Raw genomic sequence first — 18,101 nt, forward strand, 5'->3', positions numbered from 1 at the left:
CCTGGGGACTTTCCAGTTACAAACCTGGGGCGGGATTCTCCGCAAATGGCGCGATGTCCGCTACCCGGCGCCAAAAACGGCGCGGATCAGTCTGGCGTTGGGTCGCCCCAATGGTGCGGAATTCTCTGCACCTTTAGGGGCCAAGCCCTCACCTTGAGGGGTTAGGCCCGCGCCGGAGTGATTTCCGTCCCGCCAGCTGGCGGGAAAGGCCTTTGGCGCCACCCCAGCCGGCGCCGAAAGGACTTCGCCGGGCGACGCATGCACGGGAGCGTCAGCGGCCGCTCACGGCATCCCCGCGCATGCGCAGTGGAGGGGGCCTTTTCCGTCTCCGCCATAATGGAGACCATGGCGAAGGCGGAAGAAAAAGAGTGCCCCCACGGCACAGGCCCGCCTGCGGATCGGTGGGCCCTGATCGCGGGCCAGTCCACCGTGGGGGCACCCCCCGGGGCCAGATCGGCCCGCGCCTTCCCCAGGGCCCCGGAGCCCGCCCGCACTGTCTGCTCCCGCCGGTACGGTAGGTGGTTCAATCCACGCCGGCTGACGTGGGTTGACAGCGGCGGGACTTCGGCCCATCGCGGACCGGAGAATCGCCGGGGGTGGGTCCGCAGACCGGCGCGTTTCCCGCCGACCGGCGCGGCGCGATTCACGCCCCCGCCGAATCTCCGTTGGCGGAGAATTCCGGACACAGCGGGGACGGGATTCACGCCGGCCCCCGGCGATTCTCCGACCCAGTGGGGGGTCAGAGAATCGCGCCCCAGATATGTAATTTTACAAATATTTCAATGATATTTGAATACAGTACCACAGCCAATCCAAAAAAAATGACATGAAGATACAGAGACGTTTTGATTGTTTGTCTGATTTTATTCTGCTCAAATTATTTCCAATGCTAAAAGGGTATTTCAAGTCCCAACCAGCATTCAGCATCATAACAAGCTTTACGGCAGCGTAAATAAATTGTTGTTAAACAAGGGAGTAAAATTCTAGCAGAAATGGACAAGGTCAGGCTACCATACAAAATCTCAGCCAATTGCTATTACATATCCAAGTAACTCAGGTGCAAATGTTTGGTCTAAGTTCAGGCCATAACAAACAGTGCCAAGGGGGAAATACCCATCTGCCATGAAATCTAATCACTGTACACCTCATTTGATACATGGCTTATTTTTAACAACACACGCAAAAGATGAACAATTGGATATATGAAACAGTTACAGGCCATTCGGCCCAACCAGAAATTGTAGGAACAGAATTGTAGAACATCAGATGCACACTGCAACATTGTCAGTTATTACAAAATAAGCTCAATAAATTCAAAGCAGATTTTCCCATTCCAAAAGAACCATACCACATCTTACACTGAACCAGTGGTGCATTTGCTTTAACTGTTCATGGTGATAGTAGCACTAATTCCCATGGTGTATCTGCACCCAGGTGGCCTGATTGAATTTGGGAAATTTATTTCAATGTTGCATTGGATTGTTGCTAGCAGGGAACAGATTTGAATCATGTCCTCCTAATCTAACAGATTTTCTGGATCACAAAAGGTATCTTGCCGTGTTTCTACCAAAACATCCCAATTCAAGTTTTTCACGCAGATATCAAAGTATTGAAGCGACTGTTAAATATTCCAGAACAATCTTTGTCAGAGCAGGTGGCATTGGAACCTAACTCCCAGTTCTTGGAGTTTCCAGCTTCACGCTCCCAATCAATTTGGATAGCTGTTTGCACAGGAACCTTATAACACCTATATTAAACTTTGCATAACTGAATAACACATTACAGGTCAACTTCTTACCATTTTAGTAGTAAACAGCAAAGAATCAGACTCTGTGTTCTACCACGTCTAGTCTTTTTCAGTAGGTTACTGCAAATTAATTTAGCTCAGTTAAGACTTTATTGTGGGACTGTCAACTTTACAGATTTAAAATGTGGCTCTTAACTCACAACAAATGTTTGCATTTCTTTGAATGAGTACACATATTCCAATGCTTCAAGTGAGAATTGAACTAGGGTTTATCAACTCAAGTCAACAGGATATGCTGTTGGAAAAGGCATCTCCTAATTATTAAACGTGGTCAGCTTGTTTTGTGACTATGTGAACTTACCTTACAGTGCCATTATAACACTGTAACTCAACCAGGCTCTTTGACAAATAAATCATTGGTATCTATCACACAGCTTGTTTTGTGGCTTAAATGTACCACTTGCTGACTGGAACATATTCTCCTGAGACAAATAAATATGCAGCAAAAGTGCAACCAGCACATGATAAGCACTTTTAAGACTGAATGGTGAAAAATATAAAACAGATTTCACACTACCACAGTCTTTACTTTTGCAGAAATATTTAACACTATTGTTAATTCCTGAGTATGCAAACTCTCTTGGTATTGTACATGCCAACAAATAAATGCAGAATTCTCATGTAGTATTTAGTTCTCTTACAGCAAAATTGGAACAGTGGATATCCCAACGGTGAAATCACAACTGTTAATATGTTGGTAAAATTTTGGATTTACACAAACAACAGCATCTAGACCAGGGCAGTGTTTTGTGTTCTTTAACTTTTTGGTTATTTGATCTTTTTAATTTTCACACTGGACTATTCCACAGAGAGAAGATCGACTGTAACTGTGCAGTGACAAAGTGCCAGTTTTGTTTGTCCACACCGGTCAACCAATTAGTGATTAATTAAAGATTGAGGCTTGTCACACAACTGTTTGTTGGTTCTCAAGTTCCAGAATAATTAACTTGGTTTTAAATAGAAATGTCTAATTAATAACCAGAACCATGTTGTTGTAGTGCATTATATAAATGCCTAAAGAAGACATGATTACTCACTTTCAATAAACTGCCAAAATTCTGGAAATTGGTGACTATACGACTGGACATAAGTAAGGACACCAGTACTACTTATTATGTTACACAATTTTGCTATTTGTTTATTCATATTTTGAAGAATGATCATGTTTCCCAGTTAGTGTTGTATTCAGAGTGACACCTCTAAATGTTTTATGCTTCTGCTGAGGTTTGTTCAGGATTTTGGATTACGTAGTCTGCCACTGGACTGGATCTGATTCATCTTATTAAAGATACTGATTCCAGAACAGTATCGCTCATGAAAATGAAATATTTTTTTAAGCCTTCATTTTCACATGAGATCATGTTCTGCAAAAGATGGTCTGAAAATATATGTCCATAAGAAAGTTTTATTTTTGATGCATTTTGTCAACTTACACAATTGAACTCCCATGTAGTTTATTTTTCCTTTTCTAAGGTTTCTTGATGTTGAGCTGAGATTTAGTACTCTACCACACATGTTCTAGGCCCTTACTTCAGAGACAAGCCAATAAACTGCCCCCCTCCCCCCCCCAGTTAGTTCAATGTCAGTTCTTAACATCAGTATTCTAACCATCCCTTCCCCGCAAACTCCACCCTCCTCCCAACTCCCCACATCTAGTACTAAAATGATTACAGTTAAACACCGACTAGAAAAATTCCCAGTATTTTGTAAAGTTTTCTTGCTTTTGCAGTTGGTCCTGTTTTGCGTGTGCAATTACTTGATGACATTCCAACATGGGAAGTCACTTCACCAGTTTGTACAAAGCACAGGAGCACATCGTTGGCTAGTTCAAGGACCAAGGAAAGAGAAAGCTGATGATTTCATTGATACATCAAAATATATCTTAAACTGTTTCAAAAAGTAAAAAAAACACGTCTTCAAACATAACTTTTGAAGTACAAAACATGTTGTGCTAGTTTTATAATTGACAAAACATAAAACAAATAGAAAACATACAATTTACAAATGGCATTTGTTTTTAGCTGTTTACATTTTAACAATTTTCTCTTCAAAGTGTTCACTATTGAAAGTGTTTTTCTAATTTAGTATGTCTTTAAGGAGATTCCTTGTATGAAAATTCCTCAAAGTACTCACCCACAAAGTATCCCTCTGTACACGTTTGCTCACATGCAGCATATGCTTATTTCATTACAAGTCTGAAGATCATTGACAATATTTCTTGTTCGCACGTCATAAAGAAATAATGTTAAAAGAAAAGAACAATCTGTCACTATTACAAATCTGCCAAAAATACAAATTATTAATACACCAAACATCTTTATACAGTATTTACACTCTGGTATTACAAAGAATACATTTTAAATTAAAAAGCACTTTGTGAGGTTAACCATTATCCAGTCTGAATCATGCTCTAAATAGAACTGGCAATTTAAATCAAGAATGTTTATGAATGAAGAATTGTTCTTTATTTGTGCTGTTTGAAAACGCAGTGAAAACATATGTTGGCCTATGTTGATGATATTCTTTTACAATTGTTACAAAGTAACTACGTCTTTCCACATCTCAGCCACTTGTAAACACTGGCAGATATTTTATTTAATGGGTAATGCAATAAGGAATTCACTATTGATTTTTAAAAAAAAGTTCACCTTACTATCTCTTTTCATTATTTTCCCCGCAGCAGTGCATTTTAACCAACGCATTGCCTACTCAGCGGGCTCCTGTATCACACATATCTCCATAAAGTGGTTATGTGTGGCCTTGACGAGGGCATACAATAATTTTCTGTCTTAAAAGATGTCATGATTTCCAGGATTCGCATCTTGAACAGAATAAGTATGACTGTTTGTCCAACAGCAGCAAGTACCAAAAGTATAAATGAGCAACAATATCTAAAAACAAGTGTGCAGGCATTTAAACATATACATGAATGTTCAATAACATTCTAAAAGTTACCCTTCAAATTCTTTAATCTATTTTATTTTTTGTGAAAGGACTTAATTCCTGCTTTTTCAGTTCCATATCTCATGATCACACTTTCATCATCTCAAACAGAGATGATAATAAAAGACAAAAGAATTTTGCCGGGAATATTTTCAAATAAAATACCAATTTGGACATTCAGTATTTCATGGTAGGGTGAAAAACATGGGAAAGGGTTTTATGTTTTTAGCGGCCATTTGCATTTTCACAGACTTTCTGATTTGAGAAAGGGTTTAAAGGATCTAATGCTCCCAAATACACATTACACAAATAAATTTTCCAACCAGCTTTACAGAATCATTCGGTCGGAAGAAATCAACAAAGTAATAAAACTACATTAAATCAGCAAAGGTTAAGAGGAGATTGGATAGAAAGGTTCAAAATACGAAGAGGTTTTGATGAAGCAAACATGAAAAAATAATCTCTGTGGTCAGCAATTCGGTAACTCGAGGGCAGAAATTTAAGATCATCCCAAGAAAATGAAAAGGAAAGTTAGAAGATTTTGGCCTGGAGATTTCTCTCAACTTGCGTTGAGTTTCTGGGCACAATTCACCTAATATCAGCATAACTAGCAGATGATCAAAGAATGTGAAGGTTAAATTGCATTCAGTGCAACTAGCGTTTAAAAAAATCCTTTCACATGATGTGCGTGTCACTGACTAGGACAGCATTTATCGACCAGCCCTACGTGCCCTTGAGAAGGTGTTGGTGAGTCACCTTCCTGAGCACCTACATACAGTCCCTGACTGTACATGCAGAAATATTTAACACTATTTTTAAAAAGATCGTTCTAGAAGGTGGCTTCACCCACAAAATTGGCCACGTCCCCAGGGTAGATTAATCACCATTGTGCTTGTTCGGGCACAGGGTCACTAAAAGCTACATTTTGAAAAGTCTTTAATTGAATTAAGAAAAAAGAACTGCTGTGCCCCAGTGTAACTAGAAAATTCTTTTATATATTTTCAATGAGTCATTTTACTGATTTAAAATTAAGTTACTGACAGTTGGTTGATTGATACCGTGATTTAAGATGTTTATTTGTTTCAATGATTAAATACCAAAAAATATTTATTAAATATCAAATACCAAATTATTACTATTAATGAAATGAAAATGCTTATTGTCTCAAGTAGGCTTCAAATGAAGTTACTGTGAAAAGCCCCTAGTCGCCACATTCCGGCGCCTGTTCGGGGAGGCTGGTACGGGAATTGAACCGTGCTGCTGGCCTGCCTTGGTCTGCTTTAAAAGCCAGCCCTGTGCTAAACCAGCCCCATATTAAGCCCATAACCCAGACACATTAAGCATGTCAACAAATTATTTTCAATGTAAAATGTTACTTCTTTAAATTATTTTTAATTGCACTAGTTCATGGCAGGCTTTGCATTCAGCAATATACAAATGAATTTGATCTGAAACTTGGGAGATCAAACATTTTTAAAAATAGGCATAATTTGGGGCTCAGTTTGCAATGGAATTGCCAATTGGATCAAAGAAGCAATTCCCCTCCAGAATTATTGCACAAAGAATAATTTGAAAATGGAATAATACCCAATGAGCAAAAACACTAATGGAAGCAGAATCCATAATAGGTTTTAATTGGATAGTAGATACCACATTGAAAAGAAAATGAAAAAGTAACGGGGTAAGGACAAGGAATGGAACTAAATAGATAGTTATTCCAAAGAATTGTTAAAGTTGTGTTGGGCCAAATGATCGCCCTTTTCTGCTGCAAATTTGTAATTCCATGGAATGACTACAAACTTAAGAAACTGTCCATAGCATGGAATAGTTACAGCACAAGACCATCCAGCTGTTCTGTCAAAGCTTGCTCTCTCATCGAGTGATTCACCGAGTGCTGCTCTCCTGCCTTCTTCCCATAGCCCTACACATTCTTCCCTTTCAGTTAATAATCCAATTCATGGTTTGTGTTTGTGATGGTTTAAGGTTCAGCAACAATTGCTTCATCTGCTTAGATTAAAGGATGCATGTTGCAGGACTGTGCATTGCTGGTGGAGCCTAAACTGCAATCCACACATATTAGAAATTGGCTTACCCTCGACATGTGTTTTTCCATCCATTGATTTCAATGGAAATGAAAAAATGAAATGAAAATCACTTATTGTCACAAGTAGGCTTCAAATGAAGTTACTGTGAAAAGCCCCTAGTCGCCACATTCCGGTGCCTGTCCGGGGTGGCTGGTACAGGAATTGAACCACGCTGCGGGCCTGCCTTGGTCTGCTTTAAAAGCCAGCTATTTAGCCCTGTGCTAAACTAGCCCCTGGACTGAAGATTGTGCGCAATGCAGCCAAAGATTTCAAGATTTGTGCTGGGTTTGAGAGACCAGGCAGCATAGTCTTACAAGGACATCCACTATTGCTGGCCGTATAATAATGACACCCATACTGCTTATTTATGATAGGTAAGTCATGCATAGCCCATTACACCAACGATAAGACAACTGAATCTGTTAAGGTTGGCTTTCATGACAGAAAATGTTACCCCCTCTCCACCCAACGGAGACCCAAGATATAATTCAGGTCGAAACTTACTGGGAGATTTCTCCAGTTCTGATTCAAAGCATTTGGACGCAATTCTCTGGAAAAATGTCTTGGTATAGTAACGAGCGGGAATTGTCGCGAGCTTCCCGGTGCTCAGCCCAGCGAGGCCGGCAGCGCAATTCAACGTTAATTGGTCCACTTAATGAGGCCTCACGGGCATCTCGTCGCAAATGAAGGCTTTCCAGCTGATTCGCCGGTACCGCGCTCGCCAGTCTCCTGTTAACAAGGGCGAGCAGCACTTCAGCTGCACTTGCTCAGACAACCTCAACCAGCTCGCAACAACGGCGCCGAGGAGACCGGCCCCAAGATTTGGAGATGCTGATCTGGGGAGACCCCTAGACATGGTGGAGGCCAGGAGGGATGGCCTGTTCCCCTGAGGGTCCTGGAGGGAGAGCCACAAGGCAGCCAGTGCTGCCTGGATGAGGTGGCAGCAGCTGTCATCTCGGGGGGTGTGACCAGGAGAACTTGCCTTCAGTGCAGGAAGGTCAATGACCAACACTGGGCAGCACAAGTGAGTAGACACCAACGACTCCCACCTCAAGAGAGCATTCACCTCCCAACTCCCCATGTAACCCCCAGCCCTCCCTCCCCCCCCCTCAAACACACCTACCCCGCCTTCACACTCCCTCTCCCACCACAGTGAACCACGTGTGTGGCTAATGATGCCCTCTCTGTGTCTCCTCAGGGAAAGCTCTCCCATAATCGTTGGGAGAGGGCCCAGACTGGTGGAGTGGTGCCAGACAGAAGAATCCTCACCTCCTTCGAGGAGCGGGCCCTGGAGGTGACCGGTGTGGTCGAGGATAGATGGGTCAACCAAGAGGTGAGGAACCACCGGGCTCCATCCGTAGGTCCTGTCACACATGAGTTGTTATTGCCTTACTGACTGACCCATCCCTCCCACTGACCATATATCCATTCTCCCGCAGGTCCTCCAGGCGACAATACTAGCCCATCCCGTGTGGCACCCTAACCTGACTCTGAGGAGAACACCTCAGGGGAGAGCTCCGAGGATGCAACCATTGTTGCGGCTCAGCTGTGATCCCCACCCTCCACCAGCGCAAATGCATATACCTCGGTGTGGAGGCAGGAACTCCCAGGCAAGACAGCAATTGGATCCCAGGAACCAGCTGGGTCCCAGCCTGATGCTGAGCCTGTGGTACAGAGGTACCCGGAGCTGATAGGGGCCAACATGGCGTTCAGAGGGGATGTCAGCATCACTCCAGCAGATCCATAGCCGCTTGGAGGAGTCCCAGAGGCTAGGGCGCAGGAGATGTGTCCGGCAATGCGTGGCACCGAGGCCAACACTGTTAGGATGACGACTGCAGTAGAAAGCCTGGTGCACAATGTCGGCACCATGAGTGAAGGTGTCCAAGGCGTTGCCCAGTCGATGATGGCCATGGCCAAGGGTCTCGGCAGAATGCTGGGGGATGTCACCGAACACCAGGCTGACTTTGAGGAGGTTCTGCAGATAGGCCCCACTCTCAGATGGGCATGGCTGAGGTGCTGCGGAGCTTGTTCCACTTGCATGTGGACCAGGCACTGCAGAGCATGGCCCAGTCACTGAGGAGCATCACTGAGGGTGTTGGCACAATGGTGCAGACCATGGGGAACCGCCATGGCTGGCAGAGCCAGCTGATGCAAGGGTAGTCGGGGCTCGAACCAGCTGCCCCTCTATCCAAAGGTGAACCCCAGGGACTTAAGGGCACTGGTCGGGAGGAGAGGGTGTTGGGTGCCAAAACAGACCTGTCCCATGGAGTGGCCAGCAGCTCCCCCAGGTTCCATCCCTCTGATGAGGTCGCGTCTTGCAGTCAGTATATGGAACAGGGCAGCACAGCTGTGCATGTGCTGACAACAAGTGAGCCCAGAGCCCCCAGAGGATCCCCGCTAGGGGCATTGAAGGCCACGGGATGAAGTAAGCAGCTAGCAGCCTCCACCTCTGATGTGCATCCTGAGGAAACAGCAAGAAGTAGTGGTGGAGCCTGAAGGGCCAGCACGTCGAGGATCACTGAAAGCACAGGGGGTAGTTAGGGCGTGGGGAGGAGGGTGGGGTTTGGGGAGGGGGGGGTGGCACCATCTGGAGTGGCATTTGCACAACACATTAAACACCTTTTTGCAAAACCATTATGATGCCTGTCACTTCCTTCTGCAATGCAAGCTGACCCCTAGACCCTTTGCCCAGAGCTCTGCCCCCCACCACATGATGACCCACACCTGCTGGGGTCCCCCACCCCACACAGAGCACTGGGGTGGCAAGCCCAGCACCCCCAGAATCTTTACCTGTGAACAAAGATGGCTACTCACCTCCTTGGCTCCCCACAGAAGCCTTTCCGCCAGGTTCACATTTTTCAAAATGAGTTCTAATCGGTGTCAGTGTGAACATTTGCTGGGGAGGCCGTTGGATATGGGATCGCTCTCGTTAAATGTATGGAAATAGGGCTTAAGTGGTGATAATTGGTTTGTCACCACGCTATGGCGAGATCCCACTTTTGCCTATGGGAGCAGGCCGGTTGCATTGCAAGCTGTTTGGCACCTGGCGCAGATCTCGTTTTTGACCTCTCCTGCTATTCACCGGCCTCTTTACGCTTGAGCGAGAGTGCAATGAAGCCAGAGAATTGCACCCTTTATCTCAGTTTAATAACTTTGAGAGTAGAGATACTGAATGCGAGCTCATGAATATTAAGGAAAAATAATGGTGAAATGATTTCCTTTATTAAGTTTCAGTCCTGTTTCTCTCAAGTGTTGAAAGAAAGTTATTGAGGTCGGAAGCATTTTCCATAAAGTTATATTCTTTGTATTCAAAAGGTTTGTTCCTTGGAAAGTTTGATGCAAATAAGTTTGGGCGGGATTCTCATGGGGCTGGCATGAATCCCGCCCCCGCTGGTTGCCGAATTCTCCGGCACCGGATATTCGGCTGGGGCGGGAATCGCGCCGCGCCGGTTGGCGGGCCCCCCCCCCGGCGATTCTCCGGCCCGGATGGGCCGAAGTCCCACTGCTGGAATGCCTGTCCCGCCGGCATGGATTAAACCACCTCTCTTACCGGCGGGACAAGGCGGCGCGGGCGGGCTCCGGGATCCTGGGGGGGGGGCGCGGGGCGATCTGGCCCCGGGGGGTGCCCCCACGGTGGCCTGGCCCGCGATCGGGGCCCACCGATCCACAGGCGGGCCTGTGCCGTGGGGGCAATCTTTTCCTGCCGCTTTCGCCATGGTCTCCACCATGGCGGAGGCGGAAGAGACCCCCTCCACTCCGTATGCGCGGGGATGCCGTGAGCCGCCGCTGACGCTCCCGTGCATGCGCCGCCCAGCAAAGTCAGTTTTGCGCCAGCTGGCGGGGCACCAAAGGCCTTTCTCGCCAGCTGGCGGGGCGGAAATCAGTCCGGCTCGGGCCTAGCCCCTCAAGGTGAGGGCTCGGCCCCTCAAGATGCAGAGGATTCAGCACCTTTGGGGCGGTGCGATGTCGGACTGATTTGCGCCGTTTTTGGCGCCGGTCGGCGGACATCGCGCTGATTGCGGAGAATTCCGCCCAGGTTCCCTTTCTAGCATTACCTGGATGCTTAAACATTAGCTGAGCTGTGTGGTTCCACTCAAAGCAAGTCCTATTGGTCATGACTGAAATTATAGAAGAGGTTGTGCGAAGGCTTTTCTGAAATGAAACTTACAGCTTTGGAATTGCAATTGAATTTTACTGGGGTCAATTATTCACACCAGACAAAATCAGTGACAGTTCCATCAGTGAAACAAATCCACTTGGATTAAGTGCAAGATATGAAGATTTCTTTCACAAAAACATTGCTATTATCCTGTATTATTTTGTAAAATAATGTGACAAACACTTTACACCAAGACAGATTGTTCTACAGAAAAACTCTCAATACCTCCTCAAAGTTGTACCTTCTTCTTCTGGTTACTAAATTTTCTCATATCTTGGTTGCCATGACATGAGACTAAGAATCAAGGACAAATTATAGCAGCAACATTGTTCCTGTATAAAGCCCATCCTAGTTACTCAATGCATGCTCATTTAAATAATTAGATGAAAGCTTTAGGGCTACGCATCATTGATGGACCCATAATTCCTTGCAAAAACAGGATGTCATGGTAACCAGGTAGCCTCAATAAATATGCACCGCAAATTTAAGAAAAACTAAATACCACAATCGAAAAAGAAAATGGGAGGAAAAGTGGACATTGTAATGAAAGGGATATATTTAATTAATTAAAGTTAGTTTTCGTTTAGCAGACTAAATGAGTCACTTGTGATTGCAAATTAGTCACATTAAGTGCAATAAAATTGGATGAACACTCAATGGGCGAGATTTACCGACCATTCCGCTGCGTGTTTTTTGAGGGTGGAAGCGGCGCGTCAGCAGGACCGTTGTCAAGTCACCAGTATTTCCCATTGACAGCACCCCTCATCGCCGGGAATTCCGTGCGCTGGCGTAGGACCGGAATTTCCCACCGGCTTCAACAGCCGGTAGATCCTGCCAAATGTGTCTATCAGATGTTTCAGTCTATTTTAATGGAGGTGTTGTTCACTTGTTCACCTGAATAGTTGTCCAACGTGGAATAAAGGAATGTCATACGAATTATATTTTTGTGAGCTATTATCAGTCATTTTACCTTGTAAACTAACTTATTCAAAGATGTGCTTATATTGTCATAAGAAAATCAAACCACAATATTTATGAGCCTCTGCTGAACAATCAAAATGATGTTTTCTCTTTGACAGTTTACAATTTGAATCAGTCAGTAGGTTGTAATATTGTATTTATTGTGCATTTATGGTCCATCTGATCAATGCCAGGGTGTGCAGTCGACATCGATTTATTTGATTAATTGATCCAATGAAATGTAATCGAAGTAAATGGTAACTGAAATTGAAAGCTTAGGTCAGAGCTAGAATATGCTCTCAGGGCATGTGCAAAAACATTGAATTAATTTTCTGCAGTATGTCACGGATATACAATCACGGAGTAACAGTTTAAAGCAGCAATATGAAAGCTTTACTCAGAGAGTAGTAAGGGCGTGGAATGCCCTGCCTGCAACAGTAGTGGACTCACCAACACTAAGGACATTCAAATGGTCATTGGATAGACATATGGACGATAAGGGAATAGTGTAGATGGGCTTTAGAGTGGTTTCACAGGTCGGCGCAACATCGAGGGCCAAAGGGCCTGTACTGCGCTGTAATGTTCTATGTTCTAGCTTCTATGAAAAGAATCTGTGTCATTTACTGTTAACCGACTCTGGCAATGTGAAGAAGCAAAATGCTAACTACTTAAAGAAATTGTGGGCTGGATTCTTCTGCCCCGCCCGCCGCAAGAACGCCACGGTGAGACAATGGAGAAGTCCATTGACCTTGGGTGGAATTCTCTGGTCATCGGGCGGACGCGGCCCAGAATCCCGCCCAGTATCTCTTCTTTCAAGCATGCTCAAAAGGGCATAGAACCCACCCACCCCCCGCAAATTCGCCACACATTGGAAATAAAAGAAGCCCAATGTTATACAAAAATAGCTAAAACAGGCTGCCGATATTAACAGCTCATTGAATCAAGCTTGCTTTTGTATTGAAAGTGGATTGCCCTTTCCTCCCCCATGTTCTCTTTCCTGAGTCAGCAATCCCTCTGCAGCCAAGATGATGTCAGCAATGCCTCTTTTTGTTGTCCACCAAGAGGACTGGCAGTGGTGTAAGAATGGTGAATTTTCTGCTTGAGTTGAGTTTAGGAAACTTGGGCGACAAAGCTTTCAAGACCAGGAACTTGATAATAGAATGGAAAATCAAGTCTAAATCCAACTAATCCAGGACACCATGCTGCTTGCAACTGGTATGATTCTCATAAAATCAAATGATTCTGCACTATTGCTTTGCCGATATTGACATACTTGCTTATTTTCACCTCCCATGACTCCGTCCTACCTGTGACCTTCCCACAGTTGTAAAGGTCAGGCAGTGAATATTGCAGGTGCCAATGGGCATGAAAAGGTTTTTCCCAGCATTCTGATGGAATACTTTAAGTATGAACAGTTTTGTCTCAGAAGCTGTAGAAAATGTACTTAACTGACAATGCAATCCTCCGTCTGAGGCACAGTGCCACTTGGGCAGAAAGCTCCTACAAAGCACAACGTTTGAGTTCCTTCCTAAATCCCAGAAACACTGGGTTCGCTCCACAGCCTAGTTTTTTTTGGTTTTGATACACTGTACATTCTACAATCAGAAATAGATTAATGCACCATGCAGTTACTTCTTTAGAACTGCAAAGCAACTGTCTGAGCCTGTTAATAATGTCACGGTTTCAGTAATACAGAATTATACCAGTTTCTTCTGCTTTACCAAAATGCATGGATAATAATTACTCAAAGAAGTGGCGGTTGCGTTACATAGTGAGTGACAAAAGCAAAAATATTACTTTACAGATGGTCGCTATGAACAAATTGCTTGCACAAGGTAGGATTTTCACAATCAGCCTGTATCTAGACAATTTAATTTGTATCACAACCTCAGTCTTTTTGGAAAAAAACATGAAGTCATGCAAATGCAGGTTAAAGTTCTCGGGTACATCGTATTTATTTTAATCCACAATAACGTAAAGTACCCTCATTTTCAGTTACAACAGTACCTGCGACTAAATATCTTGAAATCGTTTGTGGAATAACAGCAACATCAATTCAATTAAGAAACAAAGTCCAACAAATTTACAAAGCAACATTTCTGTTCATAGAAATAAACTTAGCAGGCAATCTGCTGCTTTCTGCTCGACAGGACACATCTTTTTTCGGGTCAGATTTTCAAAGTAAATAGTGTTGGGCGAATGGCTCTATTATACTGGAGAGATGGGAATGAGCTTGAAAGTTCAGCAAATAAAAAAAGAAAAAAAATGACCAATTATTCAAGCATTACTTCTGTTATGAACCAATTTCAAGGTCTGGTAGTGCTCACAACATTTGATTCTCAAACTCTTGTCATTCTTGATAAAGCCTGAACAGGGCAACAAGTCTCAAAACATGTTTCTTCGACGCTGTGCACCACACTGTGTAGGATGTGAAACAATGCAGCAAAGCAGACAAAGATTGAAAATAACAGCGATATTTGGTGAAAATGAGAAACAAGACCCATTTACAGAGAGATATAGCGAGATCGGATGAAGGGAAGAAAAAGATAAAGAGTTAGAACAGGCACAGATATCTCAGTATTCCTCATTGTGGCACCATCCCATGTGAATGAGAGAACAGTTGAGGGCCTGAAGCCAGTGAGGAGAAGGAAGAGGAGGAAGGTACTCTTCTCTCAGGCCTGGACCTAGAAAATAAAGAGTGACAATTAATATTAATTTCATTTTTGCATGCTTCATTATCAAAATAAAATACAACTTATTCCAAAAACTTGCAAGAATCCTACTTGCACAGGGCGGCACGGTGGTGCAGTGGTTAGCACAGCTGCCTCACGATGCTGAGGGCCTGGTTTTGATCTTAGCCCCCGGTCACTGTCCGTGTGGAGTTTGCACATTCTTCCCTTGTCTGCGTGGGTCTCACCCCCACAACCCAAAGTTGTGCAGGGTAGGTGGATTGGCCACATAAAATAATAATAATAACCTTTTATTGTCACAGGTATGAAGTTACTAATTGCCCTTTAATCGGAAAAAAAATAATTGGGTACTCTAAATTTATTTTTTAAATTAATCCTACTTGCACACAATTTAGGCTAACACTCCAGTGCAGTACTGGGGGAGTACTGCTCTGTTGGAGGTGATGTCTTACAGATGACATATTAAATGAGGCCTCAATCCTCCTGTCCTTTCAGATGGATATAAACAATCTCATGGCATGATTCAAAGAGGAGGAGGAGTTATCCCCCCACTCCCATGTCCTGGCTAATATTTATCCCTCAACCAACAGTACTACAAGATCTGGTCATTATCTCATGGGGTCGTGCTATGTGCAAATTGGCTGCTGTACTCCCTACAGAAATAGGACTATGAGTACTTAATTGTTGTAAAGCGCTTCATAATACCTTATGGTTGTTAAAGACATGTCTGAAAAACAATTAGCTTCATTCTTTATTTTCAAGATGACAAGATGATTTAAAAGGATGGGCACGATCCAACGGCCACACTTCGCCTAAAAAGCAGCAAGTCGCGGGGTGTGGCCGATAGTCACGGTTCCCAGGATCTACCCATCTTGCAACGCCTCGTGAGATGTTGTGATGTAAATCTTGCCCATTGTGGGCAGGATTACTGTTTGGCAAATCTGCATATTAGAGCAAAACAGCTCGTCTCACTTTAATGTGCAGATTCCCGAGGTACCCAAGACATTGGGATCTATCCCCTTCGCCTTGGAGACCTTTGGCGAGGGCCAAGTGACACTGCCAGATGGCAGGGGCATTGCCAGGGTGCCAGATTTTATTTGTGTGGTGACGAGCGGGCTGATGTGGGATGCGGGCCTTGCATGGATATTGGGGGGAGGAGTGAGTGGGACCCCGGGGACCCTCCCACTGTGCTTTGGGGCTTGGGGTGGTCGGGGGCCACTTTGGGGGCTCCAGAGATTGAGACGCCATTTAAAAATGGCATCCAATGTCGCGTTAAACTGAGGAGTTCCTGCGAGCGGAGCTCCTCAGTGCACAAAATAGGGCTATGTGTGGCCTTGACCGCGCGTTCCCTGCTGAGGCCCCATATCTAATGTGGGTGTCGTTTTGGAGCACTGTGTTTCTCGGTGCTAAATCCCGCCCCCTATCTCCTGTCTTGCACTTGAGTGTTTCTCTCCTTCAAGATTAGCAGTTGGGTTGGAATGAAAGTGACAATGTAGGTTTATCAATGGTCTGACTATCTTTATGGGCAGCTCCATCATGAAAATACCTGATTTACAGGTATGTGGAATAAATAGGGAGCTGTTACAATCCCAGACAAATTTTATTATGGTGAGACCGGCAATTTTGTCACAATCCTGTTGGAGACCAGGAAGTCCCACAGAATAAACCATCAAGATTCCAAGGTTTTAAATAAACAGAATAAATATTATGACATACAAGGTAACAAAGCAAACAGCTAATACTCTAACATACAGAATTAACATGAGGTTAGCATGAATCAACAGACAAACTGTGGTCATACACACCACAAAAGGAGGAAATAGCGCGGCACCTGGAGAGAAATTGTCCCATTGGGCAGACGCAGCATGGGTTCACAAAGGGTAGGTCGTGTCTGACTAATTTGGTAGAATTTTTTGAGGACGTTACCAGTGCAGTAGATAACGGGGAGCCAATGGATGTAGTATATCTGGATTTCCAGAAAGCTTCTGACAAGGTGCCACACAAAAGGTTGCTGCATAAACTAAAGATGCATGGCATTGAGGGTAAAGTGGTAGCATGGGTAGAGGATTGGTTAACTAACAGAAAGCAGAGAGTGGGGATAAATGGGTGTTTCTCTGGTTGGCAACCTGTAACTAGTGGGGTCCCTCAAGGATCAGTGTTGGGCCCGCAGTTGTTCACAATTTACATAGGTGATTTGGAGTTGGGGGACCAAGTGCAATGTGGCAAAGTTTGCAGACGACACTAAGATGAGTGGTAAAGCAAAAAGTGCAGAGGATACTGGAAGTCTGCAGAAGGATTTGGATAGGTTAGGTGAATGGGCTAGGGTCTGGCAGATGGAATTCAATGTTGCCAAGTGTGAGGCTATCCATTTTGGGAGAAATAACAGCAGAATGGATTATTATTTAAACGGTAAGATGTTAAAACATGCTGCTGTGCAGAGGGACCTGGGTGTGCTGGTGCACGAGTCGCAAAAAGTTGGTGTGCAGGTGCAACAGGTGATTAAGAAGGCTAATCGAGTTTTGTCTTTCATTGCTAGAGGGATGGAGTTCAAGACTAGGGAGGTTATGCTGCAATTGTACAGGGTGTTGGTGAGGCCGCATCTGGAGTATTGTGTTCAGTTTTGGTCTCCTTACCTGAGAAAGGACATATTGGCACTGGAGGGAGTGCAGAGGAGATTCACTAGGTTGATCCCAGAGTTGAGGGGATTAGATTATGACGAGAGGTTGAGTAGACTGGGACTGTACTCATTGAAGTTTAGAAGGATGCGGGGGGATCTTATTGAGACATATAAAATTATGAAGGGAATAGGTAGGATAGATGCGGGCAGGTTGTTTCCACTGGTCGGGGAAAGCAGAACTAGGGGGCATAGCCTCAAAATAAGGGGAAGTAGATTGAGGACCGAGTTTAGGAGGAACTTCTTCACCCAAAGGGTTGTGAATCTCTGGAATTCCTTGCCCAGTGAAGCAGTTGAGGCTCCTTCTTTAAACGTTTTTAAGAAAAAGATAGATACCTTTCTAAAGAATAAAGGGATTCGGGGATATGGTGTATGGGCCGGAGAGTGGAGCTGAGTCCACAAAGATCAGCCATGATCTCATTAAATGGCGGAGCAGGCTCGAGGGGCCAGATGGCCTACTCCTGTTCCTAGTTCTTATGTTCTTATGTAAACTACATATTAAATGGTAGACACAACCAAGATAAGTTCCCCCAAATTTCTCAGCAACCCACCCAGATGTCAGTCATCACTGTGAGTCACATTTCCTTAAAGACTCAAGCCGGTAAGTGCCAATCCATTTGTGATGCTCTGCCCCGCTGGCGATAGGCTCGGGGTTCGCGCTTGCTCACCAGTGGTCTGGCACAAGATTTTCCAGGCCTGCATGATTCTCTGGTCCCTGAATCGCATGGGTGAGGACCTCTAATGGTATTTACCAGCGTGGCCCTGACGTGGTGGACCTCACGGT

The 18,101-nt window shown here is 44.5% G+C and overlaps 1 protein-coding gene and 1 long non-coding RNA gene across 3 annotated transcripts in view; one reads left to right on the forward strand and one right to left on the reverse strand.

Annotated features, from left to right (window-relative positions):
• The window catches only part of LOC140410632 (uncharacterized), a 143,963-nt gene that overhangs the window by 94,935 nt on the left and 30,927 nt on the right, over positions 1-18,101 (forward strand). The gene's annotated exons all lie outside the window — the stretch shown is intronic.
• Positions 13,793-18,101, reverse strand: part of kif3ca (kinesin family member 3Ca) — a 263,681-nt gene continuing 259,372 nt past the window's right edge. For both annotated transcript variants that reach the window (XM_072498979.1, XM_072498981.1), the window contains exon 9: positions 13,793-14,637. In XM_072498979.1, the coding sequence (XP_072355080.1) occupies positions 14,538-14,637 (100 nt within the window). In that variant the 3' untranslated portion in view covers positions 13,793-14,537. The remainder of the gene's footprint in view (positions 14,638-18,101) is intronic.

Source organism: Scyliorhinus torazame, chromosome 4, assembly GCF_047496885.1.
Source record: "Scyliorhinus torazame isolate Kashiwa2021f chromosome 4, sScyTor2.1, whole genome shotgun sequence".
Taxonomy (NCBI): domain Eukaryota; kingdom Metazoa; phylum Chordata; class Chondrichthyes; order Carcharhiniformes; family Scyliorhinidae; genus Scyliorhinus; species Scyliorhinus torazame.